This window comes from Bos grunniens, chromosome 15 (assembly GCF_055505025.1).
Source record: "Bos grunniens cultivar Pamir isolate PY7600 chromosome 15, Bosgru_T2T1.0, whole genome shotgun sequence".
In the NCBI taxonomy this organism is placed as follows: domain Eukaryota; kingdom Metazoa; phylum Chordata; class Mammalia; order Artiodactyla; family Bovidae; genus Bos; species Bos grunniens.
In genome coordinates, this window is record NC_141179.1 from 5,571,720 (window position 1) to 5,591,591 (window position 19,872).

Sequence of the window (19,872 nt, forward strand, 5' to 3'; positions counted from 1 at the left end):
GCCAATGGCTGTCACCACCTCTAATAAAATCACCACCTCTAATAAAATCCTCTAAATTTGTCCTTTTCTCTCTCATCCTCTATCGTTCTCCAACTCCAGAATTTAAAGAAAATTAAAACATGGACTTTCAAAAAGCAATAGCTATTGTTTATATAATAAAATGATAATATTGCTATATCAGAGATTGGAGTGGTATCAACAAATGGAACCCTGTTTCATCTGTAATTCTGCATCAATGGAAAGAGAAAAAGCAGAGAGGCCTAAAATACTACTTTTTTTCCTGGAAAAAGATAGTTTGATGGATGTGATAGATCTCCAGGCAAATGTACTTGCTAATACCAAACACAAGAATTTGGAAGGCTTAACTCCTAGTTATGACAGTACTACGCTAAGGAGCCAGCTACACCAGATGCAGGGACTACCTTGAAGGGGCGGAGCAGAATATGTAACCCAAGAGAAGAGCATAGGAAGGCACAGTATTCAGCCCTGGGTTCCTGACTCAAACTCATAATCAGATAAAGTGACACCTTTCCTGGAAAGGGAGGAGTCAGGTAGAAGGTAGAGAGTGTCTAGGAATATGAACATTAGTAAATATTCCTCCACATGGAAAAACTACAGGAAAGGGAAATAAAAGTTCTCCTCTAATATCATATTTAAAATACTTGGAAAAATGCCTGATATACAGTAAGTGCCCAAAGAATAGCTATTGCTATTCATTTAAGCTAATCCATCTACTAGTTTCTAGACATTATCTTATCTTATCTAGAATTATCTTATATAGTGCATCCATTTAAATAAGACAAAATAAAGGTTTTACTGGAAATTATTTGGATATGCCAGCAAATTTGGAAAACTCAGCAGTGGCCACAGGACTGGAAAAGGTCAGTTTTCATTCCAATCTCAAAGAAAGACAATGCCAAAGAATGTTCAAACTACTGTACAATTGCACTTATTGCACATGCTAGCAAAATAATGCTCAAAATTCCCCAAGCTAGGCTTCAACAGCATGTGAACTGAGAATGTCCAGATGTTCAAGCTGGATTTAGAAAAGGCAGAGCAACCAGAGATCAAATTGCCAACATCCGTTGGGTCATAGATAAAGCAAGAGAATTCCAGGAAAATATTATTCTACAGCAGAGGTGACCTTGATTCTGTAGCAAACAGTGGTATGAAATAAAAAGATGAACTTGATCTAGATGTGAAAAGACATAAGGCACGCAATAACCAAACACAGTGTCTAGACTTTGACCCGAATCTGAACACACTATTGGAAATTATTTTTTTTTTTAGACAGTGGTAAATACTGCTGTGAACTAGCTATTGCCAAGGAATGATGCCAAGGAAATATTGTTAATTTTTGTATGTGTGACAATATATTATATGAGAATTTTTTTTTGAGAAATGGAAAAGTAAAATGCCTGGACTTTGCTTTAGCAAAGACAATAAAAAAAGAGAAAAAGAAGAAATATCTCTAAATCTTGAAAACTTTGAGTATAGAGATTCATTTACTATTCTTTCCTCTTCTGTATTTTTTTGTTTAATAAGAAAAATAACTAACAATGATTGGGAATAAACTTGAATGCCAGAAAATGTTTAATTTTCTCTAGGGAATTACCTTCTCTCTTTAGAGCTACTGTTCAGTACAGTAGCCAAGGTCACATATGTTATTGAACACTTGAGATGTTACAAGTCTGAAATGAGATGTGCCATAAATACAGAATATATGATAGATTTTAAGGACTTTGTATAAGAAAAGAGAAAGTAAAATATGTCATTCATAATTTTAAAATATGTATTACGTGCTGACAGAGAAGGCGATGGCACCCCACTCCAGTACTCTTGCTTGGAAAAACCCCATGGACGGAGGAGCCTGTTAGGCTGCAATCCATGGGGTCGCACAGAGTCGGACACGACTGAAGTGACTTAGCATAGCATAGCATAGCATTACATGCTGAAACAACAATATGTTGTATATATTAGGTAAAATAAAATAACACTAAGGATATTTTTATCTGTTTCCTTTATATTTTTAGTGTCACTACTAGAAAATATAAAATTATGTATGTGGCTTGATGTAGGTTGAAGAAAGGAGAATATGCTAGGGACAGTTATATTCCAGTAAGAAATACAAACAGGTTTCTTAAAAGTTTTTGAAAGCTGGGGAAGGACTAGAACAGTTAATGGAACTTAGTACATAATCCCAGCACTTTGAATCTTTTAGGTTTTAGAGTAGAGACACTTTCCAAACAGGAAATTACAGCCAGTTCTCAGCCTCCTACTGTATTTGGAGGTCATGAGAAGATAGCATTAAGTTGGCCAGGCTATGAAACAGTATAGTCAACTAAGAATTAAAAGGCTTTATTTTTCTTTTTGAGAATTTTTATCCACTTATTTATTTTTGGCAGTGCCGGGTCTCTGTTGCTGCAGGGGCTTTTCTCCAGTTGTGGCAAGCGGAAGCTACCCTCTACGTGTGTTGTGCAGGCTTGTCACTGCAGCCGCTTCTCTTGTTGCAGAGAATGGACTCTAGAGCGCGGGCTTCAGTAGTTGTGGCACGTGGGATCAGCAGTTGCAGCTCCCAGGCTCTAGAGCGCAGGCTCAACAGTTGCGGTGCGTGGGCTTAGTTGTTCCCTAGCATGTGGGATCTTCTGGGATCAAGGATCAAACCTGTGTCTGCTGCACTGGCAGGCAGATTCCTTACCACTGAGCCACGAGAAAAGCCTCAGAAAGCCCATTAAACTGGTGTAAATATAATAAGACACTCTAAGCACTTAATGCTACAAGAATATCAGATTTAAAACCTTTGATTGCTGCAGTCATTTAAGTTTTTAAGAAAAATAATTTTTTGTTGACCTAGTTTTATATCATATTATCTTGCAAACACCAAATCATTTTAGAGATTGACTTTCAGAGAAAATCATATTGCTAAGCATTCTTAAAGTTCCCCCATGATTTAAAAATAATATCTACTTGATAATGACAATATAAGGATATTCACATTAAGTGCTCAGTTTTAAAAATGAAAACTATTAGAAATAGATGTCTTAAAATGACAAAAGCAAACAAGTGGGAGCTCATTAAACTTAAAAACTTTTGCACAGCAAAGGAAACTATAAGCAAGGTAAAAAGACAACCCTCAGAATGGGAGAAAACAATACCAAATGAAACTGACAAAGGATTAATTTCCAAAATATACAAGCAGCTCATATAACTCCATACCAGAAAAACAAACAACCCAATCAAAAAGTGGGAAAAAGACCTAAACAGACATACAGATGGCTAACAAACACATGAAAAGATGCTCAACATCGCTCAGTATTAGAGAAATGCAAATCAAAACTACAATGAGATACCCCCTCACACTGGTCAGAATGGCCATCATCAAACAGTCTACAAATGATAAATGCTGGAGAGGGTGAGGAGAAAAGGGAATGTTCTTAGACTGTTGGTAGGAATGTAAATTGATACAGCCACTATGGAAGACAGTATGGCGATTCCTTAAAAAATCTAGGAATAAAACCACCATGTGACCCAGCAATCCCACTCCAAGGCATATATGAAAAATTGAAAAAGACCAAAATTGAAAATATATCCCATTTCTCACTGCAGCACGGTTTACAATAGCTAGAACATGCAAAAAACCTAGATGTCCATAGATGGATAGATAAAGAAATTGTGGTACATATACACAATGGAATATTACTCAACCATACAAAGGAACATTACTTAACCATAGAAAGGAACACATTTGAGTCAGGTCTGATGAGGTGGATGAACCTAGAACCTATTATACAGAGTGAAGTGAGTCAGAAAAAGAAAGATAAATATCATATTCTAACACACATACACAGAATCTAGAAAAATGGTACTGAAGAATTTATTTATAGGACAGCAGTGGAGAAATAGACATAGAGAAGACTTATGGACACAGGGAGAGGGGAGGAGAGGGTGAGATGCATGGAAAGAGTAACGTGAAAACTTACATTACCATATGTAAAATAGACAGCCAATGGGAATTTGCTGTATGGGTCAGGAAACTCAAACAGGGGCTCTGGATCAACCTAGAGGGGTGGGCTGGGGAGGGAGATGGGAGGCAGGTTCAAAAGGGAGGGGATATATATATACCTATGGCTGATTCATGTTGAGGTTTGACAGAAAAGAGCTAAATTCTGTAAAGCAACTATCCTTCAATAAAAAAAAAGAGGTCCTGTCACTGAATACTGGTTGGTCTATTTGAGTGGAAAGATGAAGAGACAGAGGTTGTATTTTGTATTTTCCTCTGGACTATAATTATCATATTTGGTAGACATAAGGCCATAGTAATGCCAATAAACTATTTCAAAATGTCAGTTAAAAATAAAAGAATTATTTAAGGGTTTTTTTTTGGTGGGGAGGAGGTAAGGTTTCCACTGCTGGACTGATAAGCTACAACTGGCAGCTCACACTCATTTGGGGAAGATGTGTCTGAAGCTTGTAACTCCTAATTCTGATGAGCCCATTCTCCTCATGAAACCTCAAATGTCTAAATCTCCAATTTCCTCATTGTTTTAACTTTTATTTCCTAGTAAGCTCTAAAAGAGAGGGAGTTGAAATACAAATAGTATACTAACCACTTGGTAAATGGGCCAACCCTAGCCTGGCATGAAGCAGCCCAAACGACCTGGCAAGCATAAGTGGCTTTAATATGCTACTAGGTCCCAAAGGAGCAGCAGCTTTCAGGTATCTCAGACAACTGTGCATTATTAACAAGAGTATAACGTGTTTAATAAGCCTGATTTACCAAGGTAGAAGACTTGATTTTGCCCTTTGTGTTTGGCAGCATTGCCAGTCAAGGAGCAAACTGGAAGCGGCCCAGGTTTGCCAGAGCCAAACTTTCACAGCCTTGGACAAGATCAAGCATGCAGGCTGAACAGGTGTTTGATTGATGCATTTTCTGGTACTAAGTTTCAGAACTGCTGTTAACAAGTAACAAATCAATAATGGAAGTGAGGAAATTTTAGAGGGCCACATTCAGGATCTAAAAAAATCAATATACATACATATTCTCTTAAGCGGGTCTAAGGGGTATGAGATATTGATTGATGTAGGAACTATATAGCCTTGCTTGAAGATTTCACTAGTTGAATTCAGTCTAGGGTGGTAGAGACTGAAAAAATTTAAAGCCAGTTAAGTTTTACAGTGACAATAAAATTCAAATATAATTCAAATCTAAAATTTTCCTATCAAAACAATCCTTTCATTGAAAATTTGATTGAAAGGAACCTAAATCAATTATTTAAAACTTACTGATTATGCCAACTGCAGTGAGGGGTTGCAGTTATAACTATAAAAAGTTATAAAAACGTTTAATCTGAAAAATATAAACTGCAGGTAAGAAATTAGGAAATATGCTCCTATTGTTTACATGAATGAGGGGCCAGAGAGGAAAAATTCTGTTGAATCAACTCAAATCCCATATGAAGGGATTTTTTTTTAAAGTTTAAGACATAATTCTATAAAACTTATTCCTAAACATACTGACCAACAAATATTTTAGTTTTTAACAATAAAGTTGCTTTTATAAATTTCAAATGAAAAATGAAAGAATTCTGCTTTACTAGATAAAAGCAGAGAACTTTATACTAAAACATACTTTTGTTTCTAATTAAAAAAACACACACTGCCTAATAAAACCTAATCCAAATCTAGAGAAATAAATAAACACACACACACATATATAGGTTTTCAGAGACCTTGTAATAAACATGTCAAGGAAATTATTATTTATATCCATGATAAAAGAGACAACAAAGGCTCAGACTGCTCTATTAATTACTTTAAAAAGTCACATGGCTCTGTTTTGGGTGACTTAAGATTAGAATTGTGTTTTATGTCAGCCTCCCCCCCTCCCATTTATAAAACAAAACATATACACTTGGGGATTTTCTGATTGTAGATAATTTTATTTCATTTTGTAAGAACAGGGGGATAATAGTTTGGGAAATATGAATACACCTTGACACAGAGTAAAATAAAATTTGTTCCCCTTGTTTTTTATAGTAGTTTACCTAAATAACGATACTACATTCTATGTGTATGCTAAGAGACCACACAGTCAGGTTAAGCGCACGGTTCATGGGTTTCCTCCTTCTCCTTAATGACTAGGCCACAGTTTATGTATACCAATAATAATTAAGGTAGCTTTTATGGGCTAGAGATTAAGGTTAAAATGCAAAGGATGAACAAGAACCTGCTAATTTTGCTTCAAGGGAGAATGTTTCTGTAATCTATGAAGCCAAAAGGGAAAGACCTAACTTACTGCCAATGATCGAATTTCTGGCACACTGTACATTACAGTTGATGTTAATAAGGCCGGTTATAGTGCCTCTCCTATTGTTGGTCCTCCACTCAACAATTCAACTACAGTATAATTAGTGGTTATTATGTATGAGGTTTCGCTGGAGGTATTTGAGATACAAGAAAACTGAAAAAAAAAAAAAAAAGACTATTCTCATGGGGCTTACATTCTAATAGAGTAAGACAAACAACAAATAACAAATATAATAAATTATACAGTATGTTAGAAAGTAGTAGTGATATGAAAAGAAAATCGTTGGCCTGGAAACTAGGATTATGAAACAGAATTTCTGATATGTCAGTTGCCTAAGGTTAACTAAGTTAAAGAAATATAATCTTACATTAATTGTGTGTGTGTGTGTGCGCGCGTGCACATGCTCAGGCATGTCTGACTCTTTGTGACTCCACGGACTGTAGCCTTCCAGGCTCTTCTTGTCCATGGGATTTCTCAGGCAAGAATATTGGAACAAATTGCCATTTCCTCCTCCGAGCGGATCTTCCTGACTCCAGGATCAAATCCGCATCCCCTTTGTCTCCTGTGTTGCAGGCAGATTCTTTACCCACTGAGTCATCAGGGAAAGCCCTTACTTTAATTATGTGTTAAAACATTGAACTAGATGCTAAGGATCTGAGGATAGATAAGACAGTCTTCGTCTTCAATGACATTTCAGTCTTATAAGACAGACCAATATATAGAGATAACCATACTAAAACATGCAGCATCACGTACTGCTGTTCAGTCACTAAGTTGTGTCTGACTCTTTGTGACTCTAGGAACTGCAGCATGCAAGGCTTCCCTGCCCATCACTATCTCCCTGAGTTTGCTCAAACTCATGTCCAGTGAACCAGTGATACCATCCAACCATCTCATCCTCTGTCATCCCCTTTTCCTCTTGACCTCAGTCTTTGCCAGCATCAGGCTCTTTACCAATGAGTCAGTTTTTCGCATCAAGAAGGCAATTCTATGTGTGAGAATGTGAAAAAGGAATGGTAGAGACGTGAAGATGATGCAGAAGAAGGCTGGAGTTGCTGGGGAAAGGATTTCATTAGTTTTGTCATTATATTTGAATGGATATTATTATCTATTATTGCAAGAATAATGAATGCACTTTTATCAGTAAAGCTGCTATGAAAATTTATATGGCAAAAGATGGTTTAATTTTTTTTTTAACATGGTAGGTTTGATTTTAGCAGACACCTAATGCATTAACAAACTGTAAACTATCTAAGGACAAGATTTAATTTAAGCTGAGCCACAAGGGAAGCCCAAGAATACTGGAGTCGGTAGCCTATCCCTTCTCTAGTGGATCTTTCAGACCCAGGAATCAAAGTGGGGTCTCCTGGATTGCAGATGGATTCTTTACCAACTGAGCTATCACATACTTTACTGTATAGCAAGTATTTATTAACTTGAATGTTAGAAGAGGTAATATAACAGAACTTCAAGATTTATATCATTTTTTAATGAGTTATATTTTCAAATATGTTATATTCCCAATATTCTTATTTTTGTATTAGAACAGGTTGTATTTTGTATAGCTTGCTTCATGTTAAATCTTAACTTACTTTGATTTTTCACATAGTATTTCACATTGTATTTCAAATACAATCTATTTCTTGTGACTTTGAGACTGGAGGAGAATTTCTTTATCATAGTTGGTACTTATATAATCTTTGACTCAGATAAATATGTAAAATCAGTCTAATACCTTAATTTGAAGCTTTGCTTCCTGTAGGCGACCTTTCCATGATGCCACAAATTTGAGGCTATCCACAGAACAGACCATAGCTCTGTAAAAGTGAAATGTCAAATGTCAGAAAGCAATAACTTTCAGGAGCTATAGAATATATTGACTATCACTCTTCATGCAGGTATATGAGGGGGGTTCAATAAATGTTTACCAGCTCAACTGAAATATTGATATTTAGAATAAGATCTCAAGGTGCAACCAATTTGAAGATCTCCTAAAGCACAAAAAACAATTACATTTTTTCCCAGTGTATTTTTGGAAGTGTCTCTTTCATTACATTCCAACTTAAAAATTATAGACTATATATAACATGATAATCTATATTTGTCTTAAAACAGTTTGATCTTAACCATCAAATACTGTTTCCCACAAAGAAGCCTAGTCAGCATTGTCTAAGAGAAATTTCTACAAAAAAGATGAAAATATTTTCTTTCAGTTCAAAATGGCAGTCACTACTCACATTCGGCTATTGAGAACTACAAATGTGGCTAGTATATTGAGAAATCATATTTTTTCTTTGACCCCTTTTTATGGGATTGTTTATTTCTCCTGATATTAAGCTGAACAAGCTGTTTATATATATATTTTGGATACTGACCCCTTGGCCATTATTGCACTATTTGCAAATATTTTCCCCATTCCATTTTGTTGATGGTTTTCTTTGTTGTACAAAAGCTTTTAAGCTTAACGAGGTCCAATTTGTTTGAGACCCTCTGTACTTCCTATACTTGGATATCTATTTCCTCTTTCAGGTTTTTGAAGTTTCAGCATAATTTCCTCAAATACATTTCCATTCTTCTCTCTTCTCCTTCTGAAGCTAATATAATGCAAAAGTGAGGATACAATGTTCTCAGAGATATTTGTTTCTTGAATTGCTTTTTTGTTTTCCTTTCTGGTGTTCTGACTGGATGATTTCCATTATTCTATCTTCCAGATTGCTTATGTGTTCCTCTGTATCAGTTAGTCTGCTATTCATTCCTTTTAATGTTTTTTTTTTTTTAATTTCAGCTATTGAATTATTTATTTTTGACTGGGTCTTTATATTTTCTGGTTCCTAGTGAAGAAGCTCCTATTTTAGATCAATTCCTTTTCCTAATTCAGTTAACATTTTCACTTCCAATATTTCCAATAATTTATCTGATAAATTGTTTATTTCTCTTTCATTATCTATTTTTTCAGGGGTTTTCTCTTGCTTTTTTCAATTAGGAGTAGCTCCTCTGGCTTTTTCATTTTACTTACTGTTCTCTGCCTCTATGAATTTAGGTGAAACAGTTACTTATTACATCTTGAAGGGGTATTCTTAGGTGGGAGTATCTTGATGTAGACCCCATGTGCTCAATGCTTTTGATGGAAGAGCTAGATCTGACGCGGGTGCCAGTCACGTCTTTCCTCAGAGTGTGCTGTCAGCTACCACTTTGGTAAGGCTTGAATCTAAAGACAGAGTTGGCCTGGGGTTTGAGGCAAAACTCCCTCTGTGGTCAGTAGCCATCCCCGCCCTATTAAGGGAAGGGTCTGATCCTTTGGCTGGAGTGGAAGACCTGTACGTCAGGCATGAGCTGGCTCCATTCCCATTAAGCCTATGTCTTGCTCTCTCCCCACACCAGGAATTTTGTCCCTGGAGGGGAGTGCTGAAGCAAGTGAGGTTCCTGCACATAAAGCTGCCCAGTGTGCTGACTGTGTAGGCATCTGTGGTTCCGCTCAGATACAGCGCACGGTCAAGTCTTTCCCTGCTCACATCTGCCCAGATCCAGCGCTGTGCTGAGGCATGGACTGAGGGACGCCAGAGTGTTTGCTTAGCTTGGGCTGTGGCACGTGATGAGGTCGTTGCATCAGACCATGCACCCGCTACAGCAGCCCTCTCTCTGCCCTGTGGTGGGGGCAAGGCCTCTGTGTCTCTCACAGCTGATCACATCTTCAACACCTCTATGTTCCACAGGGGAGGCAGGGCCTGTGTGGTTTTCTTTCACCCCCGTGGGGTGGGAAGTTAAGCTGTAGATACAGTAGCTGCTCTCATAAATCCGGGATGTTTCTGGGGCACTAACTGAGTAGGTGCCAACAATGGCCACCACAGACTCCCCAGGGTCCAGCTCAGGACTGAGTCCCCTCTGCCTCCTAAGGCACAGTCTTTTCCTAGGTCCTGGTCACCTCAGATTCAGGGCCACACTGTGGCATGGAGCGTGTGGGGCCAGAGATTTGCTTGGCTCGGGCTGGGGTGTACAATGAAGCAGTCATGGGAAGCCCAGCAGCTGCTCGAGCAGACCTCTGTCCACCCTGCCTCAGGGCTAACCAGTGTGCACACACTTGTCTTGCATGGAGTCCCGCCTTCCTCATGCTTTCTGTCTGTCCCAACAGTCCTCCAACCAGCAAAGGGGGTTTGTCTCCTCCATGCAGGACCCCAGGAATTGGATGCCCAGTCTGTAGTTTGATGTAGTATGAGGGTCTGCCCATAAAATCCCCTTTTCCCTGAGTCTCCTTCTCAGGGTCACAGGTCCTGACTTGATTGCTTTTCTTTCCTTCCTACCCAATTATACGTGTTTTTTTCTTACAGCCTTGGTTATAAAGGAGTTCTTCTACCAGTTTCCAGTGAGTTTTCAGTGAGAATTGTTCCACACATAGATTATTTTTGAAGTGTTCATGGGGGGATGTGAGGTCCACATCCTTCTACTCCACCATCTTGGTCTCCTTGCTGCTGCTGCTAAGTCATTTCAGTCGTGTCACACTCTGTGCAACCCCATAAATGGCAGGCTTAATCCTATTTAAATTCATTAAAATTTAAATAGCTCTATTTGACTTCTGCTTACCATACTGGACACACTAGGTCTAGAAAGATAAATGACCAAAATGTTAAAAATTAGAGTTTGTTTATTTGAATTCTAATAAAAAATCACATCATATTTCAAAAGCAATGTTCTCTAAAAGTTAACTGTTATTAACAGTAGAGTACTAAGAAATAACACAACTATTTGGATTCAACAATAAATTTATTTCTTGACAATCAAGCAAATGTGATCAGAAGTGAACAAAGTGTGCAATTAACCTCTCAGACAAATAAGTACTTCACGCTATTTACCTTGCAGTTTCCTGGCGAAGAGCGTTGAGAAACGTGTCTGGATGGAAGAGTTCTGATAGGTCAAGTGTGTCAGAGAGAAGAGTCTGTTTTTCGGCTCTCTCTACCCAGCTCTAGAAGGAGGGAAATACACAAATACACATTTAAAAACTTTGCAGATTTGAAAGATAAATATCTATTAAAGAATAACTATGCAGAAATCATTTTCAATGAGGAAGTAATGAAATTTCCAAATGCTCTGAAATGATGTGTAGGGAAAAAACTTCCACTGTATGTTATGAAATCTACTGCAGCTTTTTGGCATAATATCCATCTATCACACAAAAAAGCTTCTTTGCACAACCTTTCGTCAATACTTAGTGTTAGCTGCTCAGTTGCGTCCAACTTTTTGCGACCCTGTGGACTGTAGCCTGCCAGGCTCCTCTGTCCATGGAATTCGCCAGGCAAGAATACTGGAGTGAGTTGCCATTCCCTTCTCCAGGGGATCTTTTTGTTAGTAGAGATCTACTCAGAATAAAAAGTACAAAATATGACATTTAATCTCCTATACGGCATTTAAGTCTGGACTAATACTTCTTTTACTGATGACTCACCTTTCAAAGTATGCTCTGGAGATACTGAGCATCTAGGTCTAAAACTAGAATTCCCAAGGTTGCTAATTCTGGATTTGTGTTCAAGATTTAATAGTAAATTTGCCATTTTACTAAATCAAGTATTATAGTGGACAGTAATGTCCAAGAAAAAATAATTTTTTTTGTTAAAACATGTTTTTTTAAATAGTCTTTTCTACTTATCTACCACTTTGTAAATCAATTTATACTCCATTTGGAGAAAGAAACATCATAAAGTATGTTTGATAAGTATAATGAAAGATTGATATTTGGAACAAATAAAAACAACAAAGTCGAGTGCAAATTTGTTATATGCTTTCCATGTATTGGCCAATTTTATGCTTACCACAGTCCTGATGTTGGTTAATATCCCCATTTTACAATCAGAAAATGGAGGCATGGTGAGGTTAAGGGCATGCCCAAGGTCACATAGTGTTGGAGTCAGATAATAAACTCAGATGATTTGTTTCTCTGTAATATTTCCTGGCAGTGCTATTGTGCCTTAAGAGATAGATAGCTTTACTGACAATTTCTTAATCAGTTTGCTATTTCAGCTGGTACACAGTGATGGTACTGCAGCAACTTTCAGAACTCTCATTTACTCAGTAATTAATTTTGCATGATTTATAAAGTCTAGGAAAAATAATTTATTTAATGTATTACTGTGTAGTGGAGAAGGGACTCCTCCACTGGGATCACTCTAGTATTCTTGCCTGAGAAATTCCATGGACAGAGGAGCCTCGTAGGCTACAGTTTATGGGGTTGCAAAGAGTCAGATCTGACTTCGCAACTACAAGATTATTGTGTAGACAGGCTATTTCATGCCCTATAACACTCTGTTATCCATCCAAGCATTTATATCTGTCAGCAGGTCTAGAATAGGAGAAATTAAAATCTCCAAAGCTAGTGTGCTTGCATTAATTAAAATCTTCATGCATTTGACTACTATTCCTACCCTACAATGAGTAGAAAAAATGTTCCTATGTCCATCCTACCAATTGATAATATGTTGATTTTAAAATGAGAAAAGACTATATTTTTCTTTTTAAATTTTTATTGGAGTACAGTTGATTTATAATGTTGGATTAGTTTTAGGTGTACAGCAAGGTGAATCCTTACACAAATACTATGTATATCCACTCATCTTTTTTTAGATTAAAAAAAAGCATAGACTTCACAAGTTATTACTAAAAAAGACACAAACAGAATATCTGACGAAAATGTGTTCAGAACCAATTATGTTAATGGTTAAATTTAAGATTTTGGACTGCTGCTGCTAAGTCACTTCAGTCGTGTCCGACTCTGTGCGACCCCATGGACGGCAGCCCACCAGGCCCCGCCGTCCCTGGGATTCTCCAGGCAAGAACACTGGAGTGGGTTGCCATATAAAGTTAATTATGAGGAATTATTTAAAATTTTAAAACACTTGTTACTAAAATAAATCATTCAATCAAGACAAATTTATAGATAAATCAATTATCTATTTGGGAGGAAAACATTCTTAATTAAAATAAAGCCTAAAGCCTAGATTCATTTCTATTCTATTATTCCTCAACTCCCCAAAATATAAATATAAATAGATATATATGGATTTTTTTTAAATATAGAAATGATTAAAAAGATATCTCTTTAACAAAGTATAACTACTTTTTCTTAGATATTATCCTTTTAATAATGACACTTTTAAATAACAGTCCATAAAGTAGATATACCATAAAGCATTTATTTCTCAATTAAATAATTTAAAATTACACATAACAAAGATTATTTACTCCTTATCAAATATTTTATATCTGCCTTCTATTTTCATTAATCACAAACAAATTATGCTTCCATGATCAATTTTTATTGTAAATATTAATTCCTATTATCTTAAAACAACTATTTTAAAATAATCAATTACTGTATAAATATATAAAATTATACTATTATTTCAAAAAATCCTTTAATTTTGAATTAAAAAACTCCAAGAGTTGTTGCTAACAATGGATGTGCATGGGTTCAAATTAATTGAAAGTTAGAGTGTGGCTGATAATCAGAATTTTACTTCATTAAAGTTTCAATTAAAATAATTAGTCAAGAATAAGCTTCTTTAGTAAAAATGTTTTTATTAATCTATAGTAACAATAACCTGTTGGTCTATTGAACTAAAGCAAAGGTATATTTGACAAGATAAAGTTTAAATAAAAAAGATTCTTTTAATGTATAATAATATCTTTGAACAGGAAACTACACAAAATAAATAGCCAGTACAGGAGTGAGTAGCAGTTCCCTTCTCCAGGGCATCTTCCCAACCCAGGGACTGAACTCAGATCTTCCGCATTGTAGGCAGATTCTTTATCAGTGGGGCCACTGGGAAAGCCCTTTAAATTTTTAATAACTACATTAAATCTGCTCATGAATGTTTATAGAAGCTCTTATTCATAATCGCCAAAACTTGGAAGCAACAAAAATATATCCTTTAGTAGGTGAATGGACTCATCAACTCTGTTATATTGTGACAATCGAATATTATTCAGTACTAAAAACAGATGAACTATCAAGCCATGAAAAGACATGGAGAAAACTTAAATGCATACACCTAAGTGAAAGAAATCATCCTGAAAAAAACTTTACATACTATATGATTCCAACTATATAACATTTTGGAAAAGGCCAAATTGTGGAGACAGTAATAAGATCAGTGGTTAGCAGGGATGAGGGAGCAGAGAGATAATAAATAGGAAGAACAGAGAATTTTTAGGGCCGTGAAAACACTCTGTATGTTATTAAAATAATGGGTATATGCCACTGTATGTTTGCCCAATGCACAGAATGCTAACCATCGAGTGACCCCTAAGGTAAACCATGGGCATGGGTGATTAGATGCGTCAACACAGATTCACCCTTGGTAAAAATGTACAGTTCTTCAGAGTTGGTAATGAGGGAGTCTATGCATGTATTGGTGCAGGGAATATATGGGAAATCACTGTACCTTCATCTCAATTGTGTTGTAAGCCTAAGATTGGTCTAAGAAATAGTCTTTTTTTTTTTTTTAATGACATTTATATTCATTTAAAAGAACAGAAATAAAGACAATTAAACAGCATAATCTTTAATGAGCTTTGGACTGAGCTTTCAACAGAGTTACAGATATTACTGGTAGTTACTTTCCAGTAAATGTTTCTCCTTTATTCCACTCCAGATTACAGGCCATGCTCTTTTTAAAGGACAACGCTTGAGACTAAACATAAGACCTGTGCCTCTCCTATGAGACTACATATCTATAATTCTTCAAATGCTATATAATAGAGGTAATTATGGATGTAAGCAAACAAATAATAGAATTGAACAACTTAGTGGGGTTGGACAATTTCTTAAATATTATAAACACACACACACACACACACACTAAGATTCATAGACAGAAAAACTTCTAAGCTGGATGAACCACAGAGATCATTGACATTTCCTTACTACAATATATAGAAAAAGATTTTTCCAAGGTGATACAAGAAAATTTAAAAATACTGCAAGATTTTATTTTAAAAAGGCTAATGATGAAGTAGAATGCATAAACAGAAAGGGCATTCCTTCACTCATTCAGAAACACTTGCTGAAGGCAAGGAGATTATCAACTAGTTAGGAGAGACCAAACATGCATAAATCGCTGTGCTTAAAGAAGTAAGTGGAAAAATCATACTAGACATGAATAATGTATCATGAATGATCTGCTCCTATATGGACCAAAATATATAGAATTTTGAAGGAAAAGGCTGTTCTGCTAAGAATTTAACATCTAGTTAACTTACCGTTCATTTGTAAATATAGATGAGTATCATTCTTTATGCCAGAGTTCAGAAAATAAATAAACCATACCTCTGTATCTTTTTTTCTTGTAAATACTACTCAAAAATGTTCTCCAACTGTTTTATATATTACTCAAAATTAAGATTTTTAAAGATGTAGGAGTAAGTTAAATCATTTAAATACACATATAAATCTAAATGGTGGTTATCACAGACCACTGGGGAATGGAAAAGTTCAATAAACAGTGCTGGTGGAAAATGATTAACTTTTTGGAGGAAAAAAGTTTAAAATTTAATTCTTATCCAGCCTAAATTTATGTTAATTGCATTCAGAGTTGAACTAATATTGAAAAAGAGAAAGCCAATTTAAGACAAAGGAAAAATAAGATTATGTCTGATTAGAAAAATAGATTATAAAAAATTCTGTATATAAAAATTATCATAAAAAAGGTAAAAGCCACTGAAATTAAATTTGGAAAAAAATTTTCCACAAATATGGAAATGAATTCAGTTCAGTTCAGTTCAGGTATTCAGTCGTGTCTGACTCATTGAGACTCCATGAATTGCAGCATGCCAGGCCTCTCTGTCCATCACCAACTCCCAGAGTTCACTCAAACTCATGTCCATCGAGTCAGTAATGCCATCCAGCCATCTCATCCTCTGTCTTCCCCTTCTCCTCCTGCCCCCAATCCCCCTCCCAGCATCAGAGTCTTTTCCAATGAGTCAACTCTTCACATGAGGTGGCCAGAGTACTGGAGTTTCAGCTTTAGCATCATTCCTTCCAAAGAAATCCCAGGGCTGATCTCCTTCAGAATGGACTGGTTGGATCTCCTGGCAGTCCAAGGGACTCTCAAGAGTCTTCTCCAACACCACAGTTCAAAAGCATCAATTCTTTGGTGCTCAGCTTTATTCACAGTCCAACTCTTACATCCATACATGACCACTGGAAAAACCATAGCCTTGACTAGACGGACCTTTGTTGGCAAAGGAATGTCTCTGCTTTTGAATATGCTATCTAGGTTGGTCATAACTTTCCTTCCAAGGAGTAAGTGTCTTTTAATTTCATGGCTGCAATCACCATCTGCAGTGATTTTGGAGCCCCCCAAAATAAATTAGTAACATTAAAATAACTATAGATTGCATACATGCTTATTGAAACATAAAAGATAGTATCATTCTTCATAGTTACATTAATTTAAAAAAGTAAGATATGCTTTTAGTCCTTCAGAATAGCAGAATGACAAATGATAAAGCTCAAGTGTTGGCAAGTACACTACACAGACAAAATTTTTGTAGAGTATACACTGGTGCAATATTTTTATAAGTAATTTGATTAATGTGCCAAAAGCTTTAAAAATATTCAAGCCGTATTACTCAGTAATTCCTTTTCTTGGGATGTAATTAAGGAAATAATCAAGAGATTATTAAGGTTTGCTTATTTAAGATTATTTGCAGTATGAAGAAATCCGTTGTTGTTCAGTCACTCAGTTGTGTCCAACTCTTTGCAACACCATGGACTGCAGCATGCCAGGCGTCCCTGTCCTTCACCATCTCCTGGAGCTTGCTCAAACTCAAGACCCTTGAGCCGGTGATACCATCCAACCATCTCATCCTCTGTTGTCCCCTTCTCCTCCTGCCTCCAATCCTTCCCAGCATCAGGGTCTTTTCTAATGAGATGGTTCTTTGTATCAGGTGGCCAAAGCATTGGAGCTTCAGCATCAATCCTTCCAATGGATATTCAAGGTTGCTTTCCTTTAGGATTGACTGCTCTGATCTCCTTGCAGTCCAAGGGACTCTGAAGAGTCTTCTCCAACAGCACAGTTCAAAAGCATCAATTCTTTGGGGCTCACCTTTTTTATACTACAAGCCTCACATCCATACATGATTACTAGAAAACCATAGATTTGACTAGATGGACTTTTGTCAGCAAAGGAATGTCTTTGCAGTGATTCTGGAATCCAAGAAAATAAAGTCTGTCACTGTTTCCATTGTTTCCCCATCTATTTGCCATGAAGTGATGGAACCAGATGCCATGATCTTTGTTGTTTGAATGTTGAGTTTCAAGCCAGCTTTTTCACTCTCCTCTTTTACCTTCATCAAGAGGCTCTTTAGTTCTTCTTCACTTTCTGCCATAAGGGTGGTGTCATCTTCACATCTGAGGTTTTGATATTTCTCCCGGAAATCTTGATTCCAGCTTGTGCTTCATTCAGCCTGGCATTTCTCATGATTTACTCTGCATAGATACTAAATAAGCAGTGTGACAGTATACAGCCTTGACATATTCCTTTCCCAATTTTGAACCAGTCCATTGTTTCATGTTCAGTTCTAACTGTTGCTTCTTGACCTGTACACAGGTTTCGCAGGAGGCAGTTAATGTGGTCTGGTATTCCCATCTCTTGAAGAATTTTCCACAGTTTGCTGTGATCCACATAGTAAAAGGCATTAACGTAGTTAATGAAGCATAAGTAGATGTTTTTCTGGAATTCTTTTGCTTTTTCTATGATCCAACAGATGTAGGCAACTTGATCACTGGTGCCTCTGCCTCTCCTAAACCCATGTTGAACATCTGGAAGTTTTCAGTTCAGATACTGCTGAAGCCTAACTTGGAGAATTTCGAGCATTACTTTGATGGCATGAAAAATGAGTGCAATTATGTGGTAGTTTGAACATTCTTTGACATTGCCTTTCTTTGGGATTGGAATGAAAACATACCTTTTCCAGTCCTGGGGCCACTGCTGTGTTTTCCAAATTTGCTGGCATATTGAGTGTAGCACATTAACAGCATCACTTTTCAGGATTTGAAAGGAATGCATGTACACCTATAGCGGATTCATGTCAATGTATGACAAAACCAATACAATATTGTAAAGTAATTAGCCTACAATTAAGATAAATTTATACTAAAAAATAAAATAAAAATAAAGATAGCAAAGTAAGAAAAAAAAAAAAAAAAGAAAGAAAGAGCTCAGCTGGAATTCCATCACCTCCGCTAGCTTTGCTCATAGTGGTGCTTCCTAAGGCCCACTTGACTTCACACTCCAAGATATATGACTCTAGGTGAGTACAACATTGCAGTATCTGGGTAATTAAGACCTCTTTTTGTATAGTTCTTCTGTATATTCCTGCTACCTCCTCCTAATACCTTCTGCTTCTGTTAGGACCTTACTGTTTCTGTCCTTTATTGTGCACATCTCTGCATGATATGTTTCCTTGGTATCTCTAATTTTCGTGACAAGATGTCTAGTCTTTCCCATTCGATGTTTTCCTCTATTTTTTTCCTTTAATTAAAAATAGAAATTATATATAACGTATATGTGCTGTGCTTATTTGTCCAGTCATGTCCCACTCTTTGCAACCCATGGCCTGAAGCCTGCTAGGCTCCTCTGTCCATGGGATTCTCCAGGCAAGAATACTGGAGTGGGTTGCCATGCCCTCCTCCAGGGGATCTTCCCACCCAGAGATCAAACTCAGGTCTCCTGCATTGTAGGTAGATTCTTTGCTGACTGGGCCACCAGGGAAGCCCTTATGATAATGTACATAAAATAATATAAATTAGCTAATTAAATTATGGTACATGAATACAATAAAATATATAACAATAAAAACTAGTGTTTGAAAAATATTTGATGACATTGGAAAGTGTTCATTACTTAATATATTTATCAGAATGTATACATAGTATTAGCCTAATTATGTAAAAATAATTGAACACATAAAAAACATTGATGAAAGTCATAATCAACTTATGTCATTTCAACTGGGTCTGGCCCAAACTCTACTAACGACTGTCTTTATTGATATTTTATAGCAATTATGTGGTATAAGATGAAATACATTAGTAAACTATGACATTTTTATTTTGTTTTAATGAACTGTGTTTCTTCAAAAAATGGTTTAAGACAAATAAAAAATAATTCAGGCAATTATTTTTCTCAGTGTGACATCTTTTATGCTTCTTCATCTTTTCTCAAAATTACTTAGTATAAATTACAGATTTAAGGATTTGAGAACAAATTCATCTAGAATTAAAATCTAATGTATCTGGAATGAAATTAAGTACAACCCGTCATTAACTAGAGTAAACAACACGTTAAAAGTGATTAGCAGGTGGACGACTCTGTACATAAGAAGTTTCTCAGTTTATTGGACAAAAAGATAGTAATAAACTGCAGCTCATCAACAGGTAGATTATCAGGAATTATACTGGAATTAAAACTTCAGAATTAGTTTAACGACAAATAACATAGTTCTTCCTAGAAAGACTTGCTATACCAACTTCAAAAGGTAGTGGGTGTACTATGAGATATTTGCCATTCTTCAGT

At 36.2% G+C, this 19,872-nt stretch overlaps 1 protein-coding gene across 4 annotated transcripts in view; it reads right to left on the minus strand.

Annotated features, from left to right (window-relative positions):
* DYNC2H1 (dynein cytoplasmic 2 heavy chain 1) overlaps positions 1-19,872 on the minus strand; it is a 393,081-nt gene that overhangs the window by 20,690 nt on the left and 352,519 nt on the right. For all 4 annotated transcript variants that reach the window (XM_086338264.1, XM_086338263.1, XM_086338267.1 and 1 more), the window contains 2 exons: positions 11,155-11,264; positions 8,043-8,124 (listed from right to left, as the gene is read on the minus strand). In XM_086338264.1, coding sequence (XP_086194390.1) covers positions 8,043-8,124; positions 11,155-11,264 — 192 coding nt within the window. The remainder of the gene's footprint in view (positions 1-8,042; positions 8,125-11,154; positions 11,265-19,872) is intronic.